Below are 23,413 nucleotides of genomic sequence, written 5' to 3' on the forward strand. Positions count from 1 at the left end.
ATACGACATGTGATCAGAACATTGATTGATGCGTTCAGAAAACAAAATAAGTGATCAAGACTAGAATCGAACACTGTACTCAATACATCATGTGTTTAGAATATGTCAGGGGATACGCTTGTTCTAAGAAGATCAGATTGAAACATAACAAGACTAGAACAGAACACTGTAATCGATGTTGTTAACTTCAACATGTGATCAGAACATTGATTGATGTGTTCAGAACACAAAATAAGTGATCATGACTAGAATCGAACACTGTACTCGATACAACATGTGATCAGAACATTGATCGATGTGTTCAGAACACGAAATAAGTGATCAAGACTAGAATCGAACACTGTACTCAATACAACATGTATTTAGAACATGTTAGGGGGTACCCTTGTTCTAAGAAGATCAGAATGAAACATAACAAGACTAGAATCGAACACTGTAATCGATGTTGTTAACCTCAAGATATGATCAGAACATTGTTTGATGTGTTCAGAGCAAAAGTACAATTTTGATGATTTGCGCAGCTAACTCGCTCGGTAAACGATGTGGCCAAAGTATAACTTCAAATTATTTACCTTCCATCATTCGTCTTGTGTGTAAAAATCAGTCGAACAAGTTATCGCATAAACATAGCTGAAAAAAAATCGTGATAGGGTATGGAACCCAGGGGTTACATCTTGTCAGAAGAGCAAAAAGGATGAAAGGACTCTTCCTCCTCCTTACCGCACATTCCTTGGCTAAAGGGCTAATGGGCTAAAGGGCTAATGGGCTAAAGGGCTAAAGGTGCAACAACCTCGTCGATCGCTATCAGCAAGAACGCTTGTACTTTGTAGAAAATTAATCTTTATTTGTAAATGGTTTTATGTTCAGAACAAGGAATGGAACCTAGGGGTTACGTCTTACGTAATAAAATCCCCGAGGTGCGATGAGTTACGTTTTTCGAACTAGTGTTTGGAACACTGAACTTTTCAAGATGATAGCAGAGAGTTTAGCAATGTTCTGTTGTTGGATTTTAAATTCCGCGCTACAACATGCATAAGGTGGCAGCCTTGAGGTTTACCGCCGTAAAGATGGCAAGAGTGAGGTTAACAATGTTCTGTTGTTGAATTTTAAATTCCGCGCTATAACATGCATAAGGTGGCAGCCTTGAGGTTTACCGCCGTAAAGATGGCAGCAGTGAGGTTAGCGACGCTCTATTGTCCTTCAAAGTGAGGTTAGGGTTCGTCAAGAAGACAGCTGTCAAAAAAGCACGTGGCTATGTTTACCAAACAAGAGCACGTGGCTGTGACGTCACGGTCACGTAGTATGCCGCCTCAGCATGCAAAGTTTAATGTCTACAACTACGTAGTAAACATTCTGCTATGTTCACAAGATTTTTTACACATAACTATTCTTTATGCTTTAAGTTCATTCACATAGGCTATGCTAAGATAGCAGCACAAACACATGCGAACTTTGTACATTCTAATGGAATAAGTTTAGTACTATGTGCATCATGGATACATGATGTGTGCACGCATTTAAACTTGACTATACGTAATGCTGCTGCTTTGTTTACAAGATTTTTATACATTGCTATTCTTTATGCTTTAAGTTCGTGCACACACAAGCGATAGTCGTACGCTCTGGCAGGAGAAGTTTAGTACGACAGTCGATGCATACATTATCGATAGGTGATGTGTACACGCTTTAGAACATAGCTCATCTTTATGCTTTAAGTTCGTGCACATGGGTTTGGGATACACAAAAGCGATTGCTACATGCTCTAGCGGAAGAAGTCTAGTACGATAGTCGATGCATGTAAAATCGATAGGTTATGCTAAGATAGCAGCACACTTACATGATTTTAGCACAATCTAGTGGAAAAAGTTTAGTATGATAGTCGTTTCGTGCAAAATCATTAGGTAATGTGTAAACGCTTTGAAACAAGGCTATTCTTTGTACTTTAAGTTCATGCGTACAGGTTATGCTAAGATAGCAGCACAATCTAGCGCAAGAAGTTTAGTACGAGACATGCAAAATCGATAGGTGACGTGTACACGCTTTGAAGCATGGCTATTCTTCGTACTTTAAGTTCATGGGTATAAGTTATGCTAAGATACCAGCACAATCTAGCGGAAGAAGTTTAGTACGAGATTCGATGCATGCAAAATCGATAGGTGATGTGTACACACTTTGAAACATAGCTATTCTTTGTACTTTAAGTTCATGCGTCTTAGTTATGCTAAGATGGCAGCACAATCTATCTGAAGAAGTTTTGCACGAGAGTCGATACATGCAAAATCGATAGTTGATGATTACACGCTTTGAAACATGACTATTCATTGTACTTTAAGTTCATGGGTATAGGTTATGCTAAGATAGCAGCACAATCTAGCGGAAGAAATTTAGTACAAGATTCGATGAATGCAAAATCAATAAGTAATGTGTACACGCTTTGAAACATGGCTATTCTTTATACTTTAAGTTCATGTGTATAAGTTATGCTAAGATAGCGGCACAACCTAGCGGAAGAAGTTTAGTACGATATTTGTTGCATGCAAAGTCGATAGGTAATGTGTACACGCTTTGAAACATGGCTATTCTTTGTACCTTAAGGTCATGCGTATAGGTTACGCTAAGATAGCAGCACAATCTAGCGGAAGAAGTTTAGTACGAGAGTCGATGCTTGCAAAATCGATAGGTAATGTGTACGCGTTTTGAGACATAGCTATTCTTTGTTCTTTAAGTTCATGCGTCTTAGTTATGCTGAGATAGCAGCACAATCTACCTGCAGAAGTTTAGTACGAGAGTCGATACATGCAAATTCGATAGTTGATGTGTACACGCTTTGAAACATGACTATTCATTGTACTTTAAGTTCATGGGTATAGGTTATGCTAAGATAGCAGCACAATCTAGCGGAAGAAATTTAGTACGATATTTGATGCATGCAAAATCAATAAGTAATGTGTACCCGCTTTGAAACATGGCTATTCTTTGTACTTTAAGTTCATGTGTATAAGTTACGCTAAGATAGCAGCACAACCTAGCGGAAGAAGTTTAGTACGATATTTGTTGCATGCAAAGTCGATAGGTAATGTGTACACGCTTTGAAACATGGCTATTCTTTGTACCTTAAGGTCACGCGTATAGGTTATGCTAAGATAGCAGCACAATCTAGCGGAAGAAGTTTAGTACAAGAGTCGATGTGTGCAAAATCGATAGGTGATGTGTACACGCTTTGAAACATGGCTATTCATTGTACTTTAATTTTATGGGTATAGGTTATGCTAAGATAGCAGCACGATCTAGCGGGTGAAGTTTAGTTCGATGGTCGATGCATGTAAAATCGATAGGTCATGTGTACACGCTTCGAAACATAGCAATTCATACTGCTGCTCTGTTCCCAAGACTTTTAAGCATAGCTAACCCTAATACTGCTCTTAACGACGTCGAGCTAAGGATTGATTACGTGACCGTGACGTCACAGCCACGTGCTCTTGTTTGGTAAACATAGCCACGTGCTTTTTTGACAGCTGTCTTCTTGACGAACCCTAACCTCACTTTGAAGGACAATAGAGCGTCGCTAACCTCACTGCTGCCATCTTTACGGCGGTAAACCTCAAGGCTGCCACCTTATGCATGTTATAGCGCGGAATTTAAAATTCAACAACAGAACATTGTTAACCTCACTCTTGCCATCTTTACGGCGGTAAACCTCAAGGCTGCCACCTTATGCATGTTGTAGCGCGGAATTTAAAATCCAACAACAGAACATTGCTAAACTCTCTGCTATCATCTTGAAAAGTTCAGTGTTCCAAACACTAGTTCGAAAAACGTAACTCATCGCACCTCGGGGATTTTATTACGTAAGACGTAACCCCTAGGTTCCATTCCTTGTTCTGAACATAAAACCATTTACAAATAAAGATTAATTTTCTACAAAGTACAAGCGTTCTTGCTGATAGCGATCGACGAGGTTGTTGCACCTTTAGCCCTTTAGCCCATTAGCCCTTTAGCCCATTAGCCCTTTAGCCAAGGAATGTGCGGTAAGGAGGAGGAAGAGTCCTTTCATCCTTTTTGCTCTTCTGACAAGATGTAACCCCTGGGTTCCATACCCTATCACGATTTTTTTTCAGCTATGTTTATGCGATAACTTGTTCGACTGATTTTTACACACAAGACGAATGATGGAAGGTAAATAATTTGAAGTTATACTTTGGCCACATCGTTTACCGAGCGAGTTAGCTGCGCAAATCATCAAAATTGTACTTTTGCTCTGAACACATCAAACAATGTTCTGATCATATCTTGAGGTTAACAACATCGATTACAGTGTTCGATTCTAGTCTTGTTATGTTTCATTCTGATCTTCTTAGAACAAGGGTACCCCCTAACATGTTCTAAATACATGTTGTATTGAGTACAGTGTTCGATTCTAGTCTTGATCACTTATTTCGTGTTCTGAACACATCGATCAATGTTCTGATCACATGTTGTATCGAGTACAGTGTTCGATTCTAGTCATGATCACTTATTTTGTGTTCTGAACACATCAATCAATGTTCTGATCACATGTTGAAGTTAACAACATCGATTACAGTGTTCTGTTCTAGTCTTGTTATGTTTCAATCTGATCTTCTTAGAACAAGCGTATCCCCTGACATATTCTAAACACATGATGTATTGAGTACAGTGTTCGATTCTAGTCTTGATCACTTATTTTGTTTTCTGAACGCATCAATCAATGTTCTGATCACATGTCGTATCGAGTACAGCGTTTGATTCTACTCTTCTTATGTTTCGAAAGTCTAAACATGCACAATAATGTTATCGCTGCATGCGCTTGCCTTCGCGATGCAGGTTTAAACTTGTTCGATATAAAGCTATGCCTTGACATAAGAGGCGGAGGAGGAGGTAGAGAAGGAGGAGGAGGAGGGGGAGGAGGAGGAGGAGGAGCATGATAAGGCCTTAACAGCCTATGTATAGTCGCCATTGTTTTTAAAGATGATAGCTGTCAAAAGAATTTTTCAAATTATCCACCACCACATTTCAGCTAAAGAGGGCAGCAGGGCGCTCTGTTGATTAAGCACATAGAATTTCAAATTGCCCTCCACCGCATGCATAACAGCAGCTGTTAAATCATTGGTCAGAAAAATTTTGTCCGTTTTGCTCTACGATGCATCGTTTTCGAGAATTTTAACATTTTGCATTTAAGTCTCCAAATTTAATGAATCGAACTAGCACGACACGTTAGCCTCTAAGCTAAGAGCAGCAGCCATCTTGCGCAAGCACCCTTAAAGTGTCTCATAAGGAGTTGTGTATAGCCGCCATCTTGCGTCCGCCATCTTGCGCAAGCATCCTTAGGGCGTCTCTAGTCATCTTGTGCAAGGACCCTTAAGCCACCTCATAAGAGCAACCGCCATCTTGCGCAAGCATCTCTAGGGCGTCTCATAAGGAGCCATGTATAACCGCCATCTTGCGCGAGCATCCCAAGGGAGTCTATGTATAGCGGTTATCTTGCATAAGCACCTTTAAGGAGTCATGTATAGCCACCATCTTGTGCAATTAGCGTCGAGAGATAGCTGATGTAGAATTTTTCTTTTTAAATTATCCGCCACCATATTTCAAAAGGAGCCGTGTATAACCGCCATCTTGCGCAAGCATCCCAAGGGAGTCTATGTATAGCGGCCATCTTGCATAAGCACCTTTAAGGAGTCATGTATAGCCACCATCTTGTGCAATTAGCGCCGAGAAATGGCTGCTGTAGAATTTTTCTTTTTAAATTATCCGCCACCATATTTCAACTAAAGAGTGTAGCACTGAGGTTTGCGATGTAAGATGGCGGATGACAGCTGACAAAAAAGCGCGTGAGTTTGTTTACTAAACAAGAGCACGTGGAATTTACCGCCACCACATAGATGGCAGCACGGTGCTCAAAGATGGCGGATGACAGCTAACAGAACTTTTCAAATTGCCCGCTACTACAGAGAGCATCACGGTGCTCTGTAGATTAAAGATGGTGGATGACAGGTGATGAAATTACCCGCATGATAGCAGCACAGTGCTCTATTGATTAAAGATGGTGGATGACAGCTGTCAAAAAAAAAGCACGTGGCTTTGTTTACTAAACAAGAGCACATAGATTTTTTCAAATTGCCGCCACCACATTTCAAAGGTATCTAGCTAAAGAGCGCAGCACAGAGGTTTGTGATGCAAGATGGCGGATGACAGCTGTCAGAAAAAAGCACGTGAGTTTGTTTCCAAACAAGAGCATGTAGAATTTTTCAAATTGCCGCCACTACGTAGAGGGCAGCACGGTGCTCTCATGATTAAAGATGGCTGCTGTCACGTGGAATTGCCTGCCACCACAGGTATCTAGCTAAAGAGGGCAGCACGGTGCTCAAAGATGGCTGCTATCAAAAAGCATTTTCCAAATTATCCGTCACCACATTTCAAAGGTAAGTAGCTAAAGAGGGCAGCACTGTGCTCTATAGATTAAAGATGGTGGATGACAGCTGTCAAAAAAAGCACGTAGATTTGTTTATCTCACGCTAGTGAGGTTAAGTTGGTAGCACTAAGGTTTAGGCCCGTTAAGATGGCAGCACTGCGGATGACAGCTGTGACGAATTTACATCTACTACGATAAAGAGGGCAGCACTGTGCTCTATAGATTAAAGATGGCGGATGTCAGCTGTCAAGAAAGCACATGGCTTTGTTTCCAAACAAGAGCACGTAGAATTTGCCGCCACCACATTTCAAAGGTAAGTAGCTAAAGAGGGCAGCACGGTGCTCTCTGGATTAAAGATGGCGGATGACAGCTGTCAAAAAAAAGCGCATGGGTTTGTTTCCAAACAAGAGAATGTAGAATTTTTCAAATTGCCGCCACCACATAGAGGGCAGCACGGTGCTCTCTTGATTAAAGATGGCTGCTGTCACGTGAAATTGTCTGCCACCACAGGTATCTAGCTAAAGAGGGCAGCACGGTGTACAAATATGGCTGCTGTCAAAAAGCATTTTTCAAATTATCCGCCACCACATTTCAAAGGTAAGTAGCTAAAGAGGGCAGCACTGTGCTCTATAGATTAAAGATGGCGGATGACAGCTGCACGTGGCTTTGTTTACCTCGCGCTAGTTAGGTTAAGTTGGTAGCACTAAGGTTTAGACCCGTCAAGATGGCAGCACTGCGGATGACAGGTGACGAATTTTGCAGCTACTGCGATAAAGAGGGCAGCACAGTGCTTTGTGGTTTAAAGATGGCGGATGACAGCTGTCAAAAAGCACGTGGCTTTGTTTACCTCTCGCTAGTTAGGTTAAGTTGGTACCACTAAGGTTTATTCCCGTCAAGATGGCAGTACTGAGGTTTGCGATGCGTTGTTGTCTGTCAAAAAGCACGTGGCTTTGTTTACAAATCGGTCAAAAAGCACGTGGCTGTCAAAAAACACGTGGCTTTGTTTACCTCATGCTAGTTAGGTTAAGTTAGCACTACTGGGGTTTAGGCCCGTCAAGATGGTAGTACTGAGGTTTGCGATGCGTTGTTGTCGATGACAGCTGTCAAAAAGCACGTGGCTTTGTTTACAAATCTGTCAAAAAGCACGTGGCTGTCAAAAAGCACGTGGCTTTGTTTACCTCGCGCTTGTGAGGTTAAGTTGGCACTACTGAGGTTTAGGCCCGTCAAGATGGCAGTACTGAGGTTAGCGGTGCGTTGTTGTCTGTCAAAAAGCACGTGGCTTTGTTTATCTCGCGCTAGTTAGGTTAAGTTGGCAGCACTGGAAGAGGCCTCTGGCTGAGGTGGAGGAGGCCACTGGGAGGCCACTGGCTGAGGAGGAGGAGGAGGTGGCCACTGGGAGGCCACTGGCTGAGGAGGAGGAGGAGGCCACTGGCTGAGGAGGAGGCCTCTTCCGAGAGCCGGAGGAGGAGGAGGCCGCCGAACCATCCAATTATACTACTGTCATCTTACCTGTTGACCTAAGAATGCCTGCGCCTAAATTTCTCCTCTGTTACCTCTTTCTTATATCCATAACTCACACCAGCATAATTTATTGAGGGGCATTTAATTTTCCAATACATTCACTTGGTATTTACATATTTGTCGCCATCCGGCTGTCCTCACTTTTAATCCATTTTCTATTAATTTCAACTTTCTTTACTGAATTATTTTCTTCCTTAATTAGACCGTATGTATGCGAGTGCTAATCCCGAAAGCTTGACACTCTTTCCTTTGAGGAAATATTCTAAGCTATGTAAATGTATAACTTTCGGCCCCGGAAAATATCGAAATATGGATGCAATTTTAACGATGGTGCACACCTTCATTTCGGGATAATTGGTGGCTAATCTGTAAGTCTTATCACAAATCAGGAAGCACAATCGCCTTTCATTTTGGAGAGATCTACAACTTTGGTCCCATGACTTTATCTATTTCTATTTCTTATACGTTAAATAGAGCTGTATTTCTCGATTTCAAGTTAATTTTGTACTTTCACACGTATATGTTAACATTAATTTGGCACACTTATAGAAAAGATAGAATCATGACATTCGACACGCACATTGGCATGACCAGTGGCAATGTGATAGCCAAATTTTATGATTCTATCTGTCACATGAGTATCACAAATATAAAGTAGTATGCGAAAACTGTATAAAATTTCACACCCAATGATTCTAAATCTAACTCATAAATATAGGAGATACGTGAAGATGTCATGGGGCCAACCATGTAGAACACTGAAAGAGGCGTCTGATGGTGAGGTCCGTTTGCAGATATGTCGCAGAGTTTCAAGGCAGTAACTCTCGAAATAAAGGTCTGCACTTCTAGAGTGTGTCTGTACATTGACTATTTTGGCGACATTTCTGTGCAGTTATTCGTTTCAGGTGTAATAATAACCATCTGCATATTTTTAGCTTTGGTGTCTGTTTTTCTGTTTGTCTGTTTGTCTATAACTTGGAAACTACTGGATATATTTCCACCAAAATTCATATTTAGAATCCACCAGTCCTTGGGTAGGTTTCAGAGCAAATATTGTTTCTAATTCCATGAAATGACTGGGGGGTTTATACGAAACCGAAACCGTGATTTTACACTCCCACAAAATTTACACAACCAAACTTAATAGAAATCTCCCTGCCTTGATGGATATTAATTCTTAAACCTTTTTTCTCATGTGCATCATTTCGGTAAGAGGATTTATAAAGGAGATATCATTAACCGGACTTAACTTAAGAACGGGCGCGTGTTGAGCGTATTTCTTACAACTTGAAAACTATTGAAGATATTTGAACCAAACTTTATATTTAGCATCCACCTTTCCAAAGGTAGATTTTAAAGGTCAATAACATTTCCTGTTCCTGGAATGGACTGGCGGTTTATAGGGAACCGAAATGGTGAATTTACTCTTCCACAATATATACAGTACATGACCAACCTGGCTGGAAATCGACCAAATTTGTTGGAAATCCATTTCAAAAACTTTTTTTCATGTGTATTTTTTCGACAGAAAGATTAATAAGGGAGATATCATGAATGGCCGGTTTTGCAGGGTAAGTCCAGCAGACATAGACCAAAAGGTGTTTTACGTGGAGCATATTCCTAATCTATCTATATAAGTAAAATCCTAACGACTGTGTGCCTGTACATTGACTATTTTGGCGAAATGTTCACACAGCTATGCGTTTAAGGGGTAATAATAACAACCATCTGCATAATTTTTTGGTTTAGTTTCCTGAAAGTCCTAATTTTAACCCTCCTCGCCCAAAATCCACATTGCGACATAATCTGCCAGACGAACAAGAAAACAGAAATTTGGCAAAATTATACGTTTTAGCCTGTAACGGACAGAACATTTCCAAGAGCTTTAAATTTTTCACTTTTTCCCCGAAGAATATCGAAATATGGAGGCAATTTTAATGATGGTACAGAACTTCGCGAAGTCCTATCACATAAGGGAGGGCACAATCTCCGTTCAATTTGGAGTGATCTACAACCTTGGTCTTATGACTTTTTGTTGTATCTGTATCCCTTTTACGTTTGATTTTTGTCTATTTCTCGATGTTAAGTAAATTTGGACTTTTCACATGCATAATTCATATTTTCAATCACTTATAAGAAAGATAGAATCATCAAACCCTACACGAAAATTGGCCCACCCAGTAGCCATATGTGAGCCAAATGTTATGTATGTAGTTGTCACATAATTATCTGAAAAGCAATGCAATGTGAGATAATCTTACAAAAATGTTACCCTATTTAACGTTTCTAACTCAATATGACCCATGAATAGATCAGATATCACACGACCAGCCATTTAGGCCGCTAAATCTGACGTCTTATGGTACAATCCTTTGTCGATATGACGAACCGTTTTGCAGCAGTCAATCTGTAAATGAAGGTCTGCAATATTTTAAGCATGCATATACTTTCGTATGTCGATCTATATACGTATATTCACTGATGTCGTCTTGTATTGATCGAGAAAGGGTGTGTCTGCTATTGTAATCAGTACTCCCCACACCGACTTTGACTGGCAGTAGGAATGGGGTCCTTCTCCAACACCTGTGTAACTGGCATTAGTAAGGAAGGCCTACCATTGTAGTGAATAATTCACTTCTCGATTTGACTTGCAGAAGGCAAGGGAGCATGCATTGTTGTTTAGAAGTCCCCTACCCGATTGTGTTTGACTGTAGGCAAGGGTACCCGCCCTTATAAACAAATGAATTCATCTAAAATGTGACTGGTATTAGGCACAGTGGCCTGCTATTTTGATGGAAACTCACCAACTTGGTGTGACTGGTAGTAAGCTGGCTGGCAGAAGGAAAAGGGGCCTGTCATTATAATTATAACTGTACAACTCAATTTCGACTGGCAGTAGGGAAGTTTCCAAACATTCTAATGAAAACTGTAATCTGTCTGGAAGTAGGAAAGGGGGCCTGCCATTGTAACGAAAACTCCCAAATCGATTGTGACCGCGCAGTAGGCGATGGGTCCTGCAATTATAATGAAAACTTCCCAACTCGATTGTGAATGGCAGTAGGCAAGTGAGCCTGCCGTTATCATCACAAATCCATAACAAGCACTTTACATTGGAAACACCGTATTGGGAACCTCCCTATGCTGTTTCTCGGATAACGCCATTTTAAAACAATCTTATTTACTGTATGTACAGTATTTACTTCGATATTCGAATACAATGTAGAATACCCTAGCGAAGCACGGGTACATTTGCTAGTTGTTGATAAGTGTTGACATTGTAAAACATCACATCTAGTTTCATTCTGGCTCGGCGAAGTTACGAGATGTAAGGCTTGAGAGTCTCCTTTCCCATATCCATTTTATGATTATTCCCCATTCTTCGAGTGATCGTTCCTCCAAGATTTCCTTCCCATTTTCATCTTTCTCGAGCGCTGCCTTGCTGGAATACAGTATCAGGAGTGCGCTGTGGAAGAAAGGGCATTACTTCTGCCTCTTTAACTTCCCTGATGTACCGGTTGCTGTTGAGCTCGCCCTCATTACGTGGCAGCCGAGACTGTGAACAGCGTATAGCTAAGATCCCTTATTTTAAACCTAAATACCCCGTTTAATGAAAATATCCCTATATATTTTCCCGTGATGCTTTAACAGACAAAGAGAAAATAATTAATCAAAACCCGTCATAGGCTATTGTTTGACCCATCCGGTTTAAAAACGAAGTATCCGGCTAATATTCAAAATGTGCAGATACAAAGTTTATATATATACCAGGTACCCACCACTGCCATACTTTCTACTTATAAGTGTCCCTGGCGCATTAATGATGAATGGGGTGTCTACTGTAATAACTGATTTTCACAGGGGCAGGGTACTACTGCCTGTAGGTTAGTTATGTCAGAATGTGAAGAGACAACAACCGGACAGCCACTCGCTGCATGTTCCAAAGCACTCTCCGTCAAATCCGCCCCGCGTTAGTAAGCCTAGTTTTCATATTCTCAGCAGTAGGCTGGTATTTAGAACAGTAGCTCTACAATTGCTGTCAACATATCGACAATGTTTGGTATGTTCAACAACGACGAATACCCATACATAATTTTAATTTACGGAGAATCTGGTCGCAATGCAGCCGAAGTTCGCAAACGGTTTGCGCAGGAGTTTCCAAAGAGCCAACTGCCTTCTACACACGTATTTAGATGAACTGAATTGCAGTTAAGAACTAATGGATCGTTCAAGGTACATACCACGTACAATCAACCATTTGGTACGTGTACCCTATGAATTAATGAGTTACTAAACTTAATTTTCTGCACCTTTGGCGTGTATACAAATGCATCTTGATATAGACTGCTATTTACTTCACATCCGAAATTGAGCACTTTGTAATGCTCCTTTGTAAACCAGCGATTAGGCATCACATTCATCATTAGTGTATACGGGACACATACAATTAGAAAGTACGTGGCTGGAGAGCCACCTGGTATATGCAGGATGCTCCCAAACATGCGGGTAGTAATCGAGGTTTGACAGTACACCCCAAAAGAAAACGTCCCCGTGAGCATATTCCCTACGGTCGTTCGTTGAGCTGCGTGTGTTTTACTTATTAGCTAAATTAGGAAGGGTACTTCCTATTTATGATTAAGTTTGGAGTCAGGCATGCCGTTACTGGCATTGATACTTCGCCAGCGTATGGAACAAGGTTGCCATCGAATGGAGTATTCGTACGTGTCCGACAATCAATTATCTGATATGTCCAGGCGTTCATTCAAGCGCTTGGTGGACGTTTTCAGTATTTCTTACATTAGAATGCAGCATCCTTGCTGGTACACTAATACGGCGACAGGTATAGATCTCTCAATTTCTTCGCTAACGACCTGCAACTCAAACGTTGAACAGAACCATCCCCGGACGGTAACCAGATTTATGACTATCCACAGTCACCTCTGTTGTGACCAATAGCAGACGACTCTTGACCAATAGCATGCTTGCTTTGTCAGTGACAATCCGGTTCTGGAACCGGCTCGCTTGTCATATCTCCAGTGTTGCACAACTGCCCGCAGTTCTATTCGGTCTCGCTGCTCGCTCTCAGAGGCTAAGTAGTTGAAACGGAGAGTTGACAACACTGTGTCTCGAGAGGCGGAAATCTTAGCACTCCACGGACAAAGAATGTAAACACAGGCGGCCAGCTAGGCTTCAAAAGCTTGCCGGTCGTTAACACGTTGGGCGCTATCTTTCATTTTATTTAAATTTTGCTCTATGGGGGCGACACTTTTACACTGTACAAGCGGACATCGTGTCCACCGTGGCCAAGGAGGGAATTTAAAAAGAGTCCCCAGAGTCCCCTCTGGTGGTCAACGTGTTAACGAGAAAATTTCAGAACTATGCTTGACATGGGGTGTGCCAGGTAAGACTATTAACACCACAACAACATCTAAATCCCACCGACACTGATAGGTCTTATGGCGACGACGGGATAGAAAGGCATAGGAGTGGGAAGGAAGCGGCCATGGCCTCATTAAGGTACAGCCCCAGCATTTGCCTGGTGTGAAAATGAGAAACCACGGAAAACATATCCAGGGCTGCCGACAGTGGGGTTCGAGCCCACTATCTCCCGGATGCAAGCTCACAGCCGCGCGTCCCTAACCGCACAGCCAACTCGCCCGGTAAGACTATTAACAATATTTCCTGTACAAAGTTGGCAAATCTGTAGCTCGTAAACGATCGACTGTGGGGCATATGTTTCTAGGGATTACTACCCACATATTCGTGAACATTCTGTATAAAAGTGTAAGCTGTTAATATAACCCGTTTTTTTAGCACAAACGAAGAAACTGGAGATTTCCTGTTCATAGTCCCTCATTATATCATGCTGTGGGCAGCCTACTTAACAACGGCAGGCGTGCAGTGATGTTCTGACGACTAAGTTTATCATCCTACCAAGTTTCCTTGCGGACTGATGACCTAGATGTTAGGCCCCTTTAAACAACAAGCACCACCATCATCATCATCATCATCATCAAGTTTCGTTACGACAAAAACTGTTCCCTTGTAAGCCATAGCGTCTTCTTCTTCTTCTTCTTCTTCTTCTTCTTATTCTTCTTCTTCTTCTTCTTCTTTCGTATAGGCCGACTAAGGATCGCAATATTCAACTATTGCGTTTGGAGTGGGCTTTGATATTTGCCCAGTAATTGCGCATCTTCTGGCTATGTTGTTCCTTCTTCTACTTTGTCCAGACGGTCCTGTCTTCCTTCTTGGTGATCTGTCCTGGAACCTCTTTTGTTTAAGCATCCTCTTGAAAGATTCTTTTAAGTCTCTTTGTGTTCCTCCCATTTCCTGTAGATCTTTGTTTACTTCCATCAAGCATGGTGACTAGGTCTTCCTCTTCCGCCAGTCTATTATGCATCCTCATGCATATCCTTACTACTACTACTACTACTACTACTACTACTACTACTACTACTGTAAATATTTTTTGTTTTTTCATTACATTACATAGTTTTTTCCGTCATCCACGGTTTATTTCATGTTCTATACAATAAAGTGGCAAGACATGAAGCCAAAGTACAGGAAAATCAACAAGTTTAATACATTTAAACATCGAGGTGAAATAATTCAGGTTAATGGACTCGATAAGGAAGCAAATAGATGAAGAACAAGAAAACGAACTAGCATATCATCTGACTAAGGATAACTACAACAAAAAGAATCTCTCAAGAAAAACTAAAACCAAACACTGCAACACAGTAATCAAACCAGATAATCTGTATGACAAAGAATGCATGTTCTCTATGAAAACGGGTGAAATAGGGGATAGCGGAAAAAGGAATATATTGACGAAAACATTAAAAACGGAAGAAGGAGCGTTTAGATATAGGAGAAATAAAGATCTATACAATGACGAAGAAAATGAACGGATTTATGTCACGATCAGAAAGAGGAGGATTATATTTTTTGGTCACATAAAAAGGATGAATACAATCATATTGATCAAACGAGTGTTTGACCACATTTTCAAGATTAAGAATGGCAACCAGTGGATCCAAGGAGTAAAAAGATATATGGCAGAAACTGGAATAAATTAAGATATTATACAAGAGAGAACAACTTTCAGAAGATTGATACAAAATTTCAAGTGTTTCTATGAGAAAAGGATACAAGAGGGGAGGAAACAGCAAAGTGAAAGGATGAAAAACTATTGGAAGATAAGAAAATAAGAGACAAGGAGCACATGACCAAAATCGAAAAGAAGAACTTGGCAAGAATATAAAGTTTATGTTCTTTCTGAATTTTATATATTCTTTTTCCATCCATATAGTTTTATGAACTGTTATTCATCACCTGTACCTAACGCATAGTATCTTCATCCAGTAAAATATCGATTAAGTACACTCAGAAATTAAATGTTTTGATAGTACTTCTGTTCCAAGAATATCGAAGCACCAGTTTAGTTGTTCTGATCGAGAGCAAAACAATTAGTGATTGGTAATTGGTGCCTCACAATCCTATTAGCAAGGTAATTGCTCAGTTGTAAATAAATGTTTTCATTCTAAGCCTAACTCAATTAACTGCTTTTAGATAAACAGTAATTGCTGTAAATTGATTGTCTCATTTAAGCTTTCAAAGTATGAGTGACGTTTTAGTATAATTTCATCTTATGCCATTAAATAAATGGAGACACGCATAACAAAATAATGAGAAATAATAAGCTAAGTTTCGTCTGGTCCCGCGCTTAAAGTAAAAGAGAATGTCTACGACAAATTACCTCGTAATCATGAGGAAATAACTCAACAATGACTTACCGGAAGTTATGAATTGTAAGACTCCTAGTAAAGTAGTATCGAACAATACACAAAATGCTTCACGTCTTCATTCTCATAACGACCTGATTTACCTTGATAACGTTGCTACAGGTTCCTTTAAATATCAGCCACCAATAACAGTTTGAATTACACTTTTTTGAGATATCAGAATATCTGTTTAGGTGTCACCCACCGACATCAATTTGTATTTCACTTCGTTCTGCATATAAGAAGACCGATTTGTATGTCAGATACCAACAACACTTTGTATTACATTTTGTTCGGTATATCAGAGTTTTTTATTTAAGTTCGATATATTAAAGCACTACAAAACTTCTAATAACGATTTGTACTGTATCTTATATTTTCTTGATGTCTCAGAGAAATTACCTAAATGACAGCAACAAAGCTTTGTATGATTTCTTCGGTACATCAGAGGAATTATATATCTAATACCTTCAGCAGATTGTGTTTCAATATAACAGAAAACCTAGTTACTTACCAACTACCAACAACAGCTTTGTCCGAAGTACAATATAACATCGTTAGAGCTACCAGTATTATCGCTAGCTTGTGAAAACTCAATGACTACCTGGTAAGTATAAAAATTAGTACGATGAATTTCTTACTGACGCAAACCGCCAGCAATAGCTTGCATCCTATTTTTATTTCATATATAAGAGGACCTAAGTAACCTCCGTTGCTCAGGCGGCAGCGCGACTATCTCTCACCGCTGGGTTCCGTGGGTCAAACTCCGGTCACTCCATGTGAGATCTGTGCTGTACAAAGCGAAGGCGTGACCAGATTTTCTCCAGGTATTCCGGTTCTCCCTGACATATTTCATTCCAGCAACACTCTCTAATATCATTTCATCTGATAGTCATTAATCATTACCCCAGAGGAGCGCGACAGGCTTCGGCAGACGGCACAATTCCTATCCCAGCCGCAAGATAGGGCTTCATTCATTCCATTCCTGACGCGCCTGAAACTGGAAACAGACTGTCTATTTTCATTTCCATATGAGAGGCCCTTGTTTGATGACAGCTACGTACGTTGTTCAAAACATTACAGGACATTGGATTTGTTGTAATTTAGTCACGAAAGTCCTACTAAATAAGAACTGCAATGAATACTTTATATTGTTGTATGTTTCGGGCAATGTTGTTAGATAACAGTGACATTATTTTGTGTCATTCTTAGTTCAATATTTAAATTACACAGCTAGAGTTATTTCTAATTCCACAGTACATTGTATATGACACTAAGCAGTGACAGGGTATCTTGTCTTATGTTTCAGAGGACGCGCTCTAACGACACTCAACTCACCCTGAACAACATGGAGCCGTCTATGTCTGGTCGTTATAGCTGTGAGGTATCAGCGGATGCTCCATCCTTCCACACCTCTCTCGTGTCCGGGGATCTGGAGGTAGTTGGTGAGCATACTTACTGGGTACTGCATGCGGAACAAGAATATTTATTTATTTATTTATGTATTTATTTATTTATTTATTTATTTATTTATTCATTCATTTTGAAAACCAAAACTGTGAATTAATAATTGCATTATGTACAATAGAGGGGGCAGCAGTGGGAAGAGAAAGAAAAGTGAAGGAGAGAAACTAGTTTAAACTAAGAAAGATTCTATTAGAGAAAGCATACGAAGAAGAAACGTCCAAATTCTTGTCAGATTATAAAGAATTAAGGAAGGTTGGAATGAAAATAAAAGTTCTTTGAACATGATACAGGAATATGAAGGGGTGGATTTATCCTGTAGCCAGCCCCACGGTGTAGGGATAGCATGTTTGTCTCTTACCCGGAGGCACCGGGTTCGATTCTGGGTGAGGTCAAGGATTTTTACCTGGATCTGAGGGCAGATTATTCAGCGTACGTGATTACACCCTAGGAGCTATCTGACAGCGAGATAGCGGCCCGGTCTAGAAAACCAAGAATAACGGCCGCGAGGATTCGTCGTGCTGACCACACGACAGGTCGTAATCTGCTGGCCTTCGGGATGAACATCGGTGGCTTGGTAGGCCATGGCCCTTCGGGACTGTTGCGCCATGGATTTTGGTTGGTTCTTTTTTTTTTTATCCTGGGTATGCGAGTTGGGAAAATGTGAGCAAATCTCTTGAACTGCTGTAAAGTTTCCTTTCTAATCTAGGTTATAATGTTTCCTAATTAGATCTGTGCTTCCAGTCGGTCTACTCACTACTGTATAAGCATAAAAATAACAACAAGAATAGGTTACACTAAGTACTTCAGACAGTACAGTGCCGTATCTTGAGGTCAAGATACAGGATTTGACCCCGGCTCAGTCCCGTATTATCCAAAATTCAAGAATAAGAATGAAAATAAGATTAAGTTGGGCTAGGTGGTTCCGGCGATAGGTTGCTGCTTTCCTGGACTCAAGGTAGCGGGTTCGATTCGCCTCGGTCCCATATTTAAATTATTCAAATACGCCAACCTTTTATCTGTAGATTTACTGGTATGAAAAACAACTCTTACAGGATAAAATTCCCGGCACCTCGGCATCTCCGAAAACTGCAAAAGTTGTAGTGGGGCGTAAAAAAATACATGTAGTAGCAGTAGTAGTAATAACCCCTGAAGTTCGTATGAATGAGCACTGAATTAGAACTAAAAAATAAAATGTGATTGCATGTATTGCTACACAGACTCTAACGAAATCCTACAGTTACAATTACAACACACATTAGGAATGAACTGAATGAATGAATTGCCTACATGAATTGGTAAATGCATGACTTCAAGATTGTGTTCGTGCTCGAATTAATGTTTTTTATTTTTTAGCTAGTGGCTTTTCGTCACACGGACACAGATAGGTCTTATGGCGACGATGGGATAGGAAAGGTCTAGGAGTTGGAAGGCTGTACCTTAATTAAGATACAGCCACAGAATTTGTCTGCTGTGAAAATGGGAAACCACGGAAAACCATATTCAGGGCTGCGGACAGTGAGATTCGAGCTCACTATCTCCCGGATGCAATCTTACAGCCGCGCGCCCCTTACCACACGGCCAACTTGCACGGTAATGAATGAATTAATGAACAAACACTCTTCTCACCCAGTCATGGATAGCCAACAACTCGGGAGAGAACATTCATTAATGAATGAGTGATTAAATGGATGAAATTAATTAATTAATTAATGGTGTGTGGACTCCGAAGAGTCCTGGTGCAGGTCTTTTGATTTGACGCCCGTAGTCGACCTGCACGTCGTAATGAGGATGAAATGATGATGACGACACATACAACTATTCCCCACGCCAGGGAAATTAACCAATGATGGTTAAAATTCCCGACCCTGCCGGGAATCGAACCCGGAACCCCTGTGATAAAAAATAGGCCAGCACGCTAACCATTTAGCCATGGGGCCGAGCAATGATTGTAAAGAATTTAATGAATGCTCTCAGCCTACCGCTGCGGAACCGAGCCGTCAAGGAGAGAACATTGCATTCAATATGAATGAATGAATGGACTGAATTTTAAAAAATGGCAAGTTTCTAGAAATAGTGACTGTCTCGACGTACGTTTCCCAAACTGCACTTGGCTTCATTGTGGATAAATATGAATTATGAGAGACTGCTCATATATTGAATATGCATTTGGATTAACAATTGTAACTTTTATTATGTGTAAGATACAAAATTATTCTCTTCAATCATACCTTTAGCTAGCTAACCTTCTTCTTCTTCTTCTTCTTCTTCTTCTTCTTCTTTATCTGTTTATCCACCAGGGTCGGTTTTCCCCTCGGACTCAGCGAGGGATCCCACCTCTACAGCCTTAAGGGCAGTGTCCTGGAGCTTCAGACTCTGGGTTGGGGGATACAACTGGGGAGGAGGACCAGTACCTCGCCCAGGTGGCCTCACCTGCTATGCTGAACAGGGGTCTTGCGGGGGATGGGAAGATGGGAAGGGATAGACAAGAAAGAGGGAAGGAAGCGGCCGTGGCCTTAAGTCAGGTACCATCCCGGAATTTGCGTGGAGGAGAAGTGGAAAACCACGGAAAACCACTTTAAGGATGGCTGAGGTGGGAATCGAACCCACGTCTACTCAGTTGACCTCCCGAGGCTAAGTGGACTCCGTTCCAGCCCTCGTACCACTTTTCAAATTTCGTGGCAGAGCCGGGAATCGAACCCAGGCCTCCGGGGGCGGCAGCTAATCACACTAACCACTACACCACAGAGGCGGACTAGCTAGTTAACCTCAGATGATAAATTCTCCTGTACCCTACTTAATGTGACACACCACTTAAAACCTATCAGAATATCAAATGTTCCTTGTAATCTTGGTTAATATTGCAAAATAATCCAGTTATTGAATTATCGTATTGTACTTAATTATGTCACACAGCGCGTCCCTAGACCCTGAAGTTTTAGGTAATAGTAGGTTAGAATGCAAACTAATTTAAGGGCCGATGACCTGAAATGTTAGGCCCCTTTAAACAATAAATTAACTAATTTAGTTATTAGTCTGTTCTTCCGTAATGTAGCGAGAGTAACATACATTTTAGGAGTCCTGATACGCCGATCCCCTAACATTTATGCAAAACTCATAGCATAACCGGTGTGCACACACTTATTACTCGCTTCAGTAAGCTTCCATTCTAACCTATTACTGCCTAAAATGTCGGGCTCTACATATCATGAAGAGGAATACATCCTTGGCTAGGAAATTAAATTATACCTGTAATACTGCTAGATTGTGTTTTATTACCACGGGAATATGCTAGTAACTACGTCGTATCTTGAAGTTTTCATAGCAATGCATGAGACACAAATAGACCTAATTTTAACATGATTACGTCTATAACTTCTCTAAAGTACTGGAGGTGCTGTCTCAGAATGTTACCGACAAATTTTTCAAGTGACTTTTGTCATCCCCACGATTTCTAGAAATACACGACATATTCCACTTAACTAATGATGGTCGATAGACGAAGGATCATTGTGTCCAATGCGACTTGGAGTTGAATCTGGTGATGTCTTCTAATGGTACGTGAGAGGGAGAAGTTGAGGCGCGAACTGGCGGGTCGTGCGACAGCCGAGGCAGTGTAACTCGAAAATACGCAACGATCGAACACTCGCAATGGCGTAAAACGATCTTTAACGAACCAGGCAATTTAGCAATAATCAACAGTCGACAAATGGATGGCAAACGTTAATCTGAGAAGCATGATTCAACCCTTCATTCAGTAACAGTCAGGCACTGGACACCTAGTCCGGCTCCATAGCTAAGTGGTTAGCGTGCTGGCCTTTGGCCACAGGGATCCCGGGTTCGATTCCCGGTAGAGTCGGGAATTTTAACCATCATTGGTTAATTTCGCTGGCACGAGGGCTGGGTGTATATAGTCTTAATCATCATTTCATCTTCATCACGACGCGCAGGTCGCTACGGGAGTCAAATCAAAAGACCTGCACCTGGCGAACCGAACATGTCCTCGGACACTCCCAACACTAAAAGCCGTACGCCATTTCCTTACTGGACACCTAGCGAGTCCAGCTTTGCATTCTCTTACCTTTACCAGAGTCTTCCACTCATCTTTCCCATCCAATTCTCCTTGCTCGAAACCCGTATACTTCACATGTAGGTGTTATGACAGATCTATAGCAAATAACATTTTTCGGACTTTCATAGAAATTTCCTTTCTTCAGGTGATATTCATTCTTTGAAGTTTCTAATAATATCGTTCATTTTATCGTTAATCATCTCAATTCAAAATTACCTTGTGTAATATTCTTTCCTACGAGAAGCTAACTACATTTTACAGTATAATTTGAACCTAAAACCACCAATAATTACGTATTTCGTACTTGTTTATTCTGATGCCATACAATATCACTGGAAAGATGTCCTTATGACAGGTTCCTCGACAATCTATATATAATACGAGTTTTGTCTGTACATTGCTCAGAATTTTAAAAGGATGGTATTTTTGTATCGGTCGTGTCCACAGTAACAAGGAAATGCACTTTTCAATTTTCCTTCATGTCCGTCTGCCTATGTACGCGCATCACGAGAAAACTGCTCGAAAGAATTTCATGAAAATCGGTATGAAAAGTCGGGGAGTTAGTCGCTACAATATAGGTCATATGTAATTTTGTTCACGCTGAGAGTAATTTAGTTTAGGGGAAGACCTAGAAGGCAATTCTCAAATAATTATGTTATTAGTGGTTCTATCTTAATGAAAATCGGTATGCAAAATCGGGGAATAAGTCACTACAATCTAGGCTATATGTAATTATATTCACGCTGAGAAATAGTAGTTTAGGGGAAGGCTTAAAATTTAATTCTCAAATATGTATATTATTAGTGGTCCTATCAACAAATAACTAAAGTTATATAGTATTAAATTTCCGATCATTTATGTCCTATACATTTTTACCGTACCGGCTATGATAACTGAGATATTCATGAGTTTGGATTTTTGTTGCTAAGTCCATATCAGCGCCGAGTCACAAGAAAATGGATGAACAGAATTTAATGAAAATCGGTATGTAAAATCGGGGAACAAGGAACTACAGGCTACGCTATAAATAATTTTAGAAGACGCCCTAATATCACAAATTCGAAAGAAAACTAAATGTGAAGGCCTACAATATAGAAAGCTCATAAAATTGATCAACAATAACATCACATTGACCATTGTTTGTTGTGATGTGCTTTGTGCCTTCTGTAGCCACACATCTCCGATAGATGGGGTAACTGCTAGGTACCGACTTTTTTTTAATTTGCTTTACGTCGCACCGACACAGATAGGTCTTATGCTGACGATGAGATGGGAAAGGCATAGGAGTGGGAAGGAAGCGGCCGTGGCCCTAATTAAGGTACAGTCCCAGCATTTACCTGGTGTGAAAATAGGACACTACGGAAAACCATCTTCAGGGCTTCCGACAGTGGGGTTTGAACCCACTATCTCCCGGATGCAAGCTCACAGGTGCGCGCCCTTAACCGTACGGGCAATTCGCCCGCTCGTACCGACTATACAGCCTGCCTGAATATTGGCGGGAAGTAGCATATCATAATCCAATGGCCTCAGCTACCGTGTGCTGACATTTCAATTTTACACCATCTGGCTGTCTCCTTGTCAATTTCGACGATCCGTTTTATTCTAGGCCCACTAGATCGCAGACCGAGTAAACTGAAACTCTCTTGGGCGTCTATGGCTGAGATTTAATGAATTTTGTCGGGTAAACACCAAATGTGTCAGAGATCTTTTACACGCCGACATCGTACGACATGGAGTGTCGAATGGACGTTTTTCCGCCCTTCAAAAATTCCGACTACCTCTGCCGGGTTTGATCCCGCTATCTTAGGATCCGGAGGCCAACACTACCACTGATCCAGAGAGGCAGTAGCTGAGGAATTAGACAACTTTGTTCTTTAGCATGCCATTCCTCTGGTTCATAAATTTTCGGATACTATTGGTACGTAACACACTGGTTCATCATTGCATTCGAGCTATTCAGTCCCTACTCTGAGGCACTGACTGGAATGAGCAATGTGCACATTTAACGGCATAATGGCAGGTAAGTTTTCACAGCTGTCTGTGGACTGGTCATTCCAACACTGGAACTTTGGACTGTTAGATCGGCACCGTAGTACTGTTCGTTAAAATTGAAAAAAATATGCAGTTTTTCATTTGATCGGGTAT

At 40.9% G+C, this 23,413-nt stretch overlaps 1 protein-coding gene across 1 annotated transcript in view; it reads left to right on the forward strand.

Annotated features, from left to right (window-relative positions):
• LOC136880901 (uncharacterized) overlaps positions 1-23,413 on the forward strand; it is a 497,467-nt gene that overhangs the window by 335,157 nt on the left and 138,897 nt on the right. The window contains exon 3 of the mRNA XM_067153431.2: positions 17,042-17,177. Within this exon, the coding sequence (XP_067009532.2) occupies positions 17,042-17,177 (136 nt within the window). The remainder of the gene's footprint in view (positions 1-17,041; positions 17,178-23,413) is intronic.

This window comes from Anabrus simplex, chromosome 9 (assembly GCF_040414725.1).
Source record: "Anabrus simplex isolate iqAnaSimp1 chromosome 9, ASM4041472v1, whole genome shotgun sequence".
Taxonomy (NCBI): Eukaryota; Metazoa; Arthropoda; class Insecta; order Orthoptera; family Tettigoniidae; genus Anabrus; species Anabrus simplex.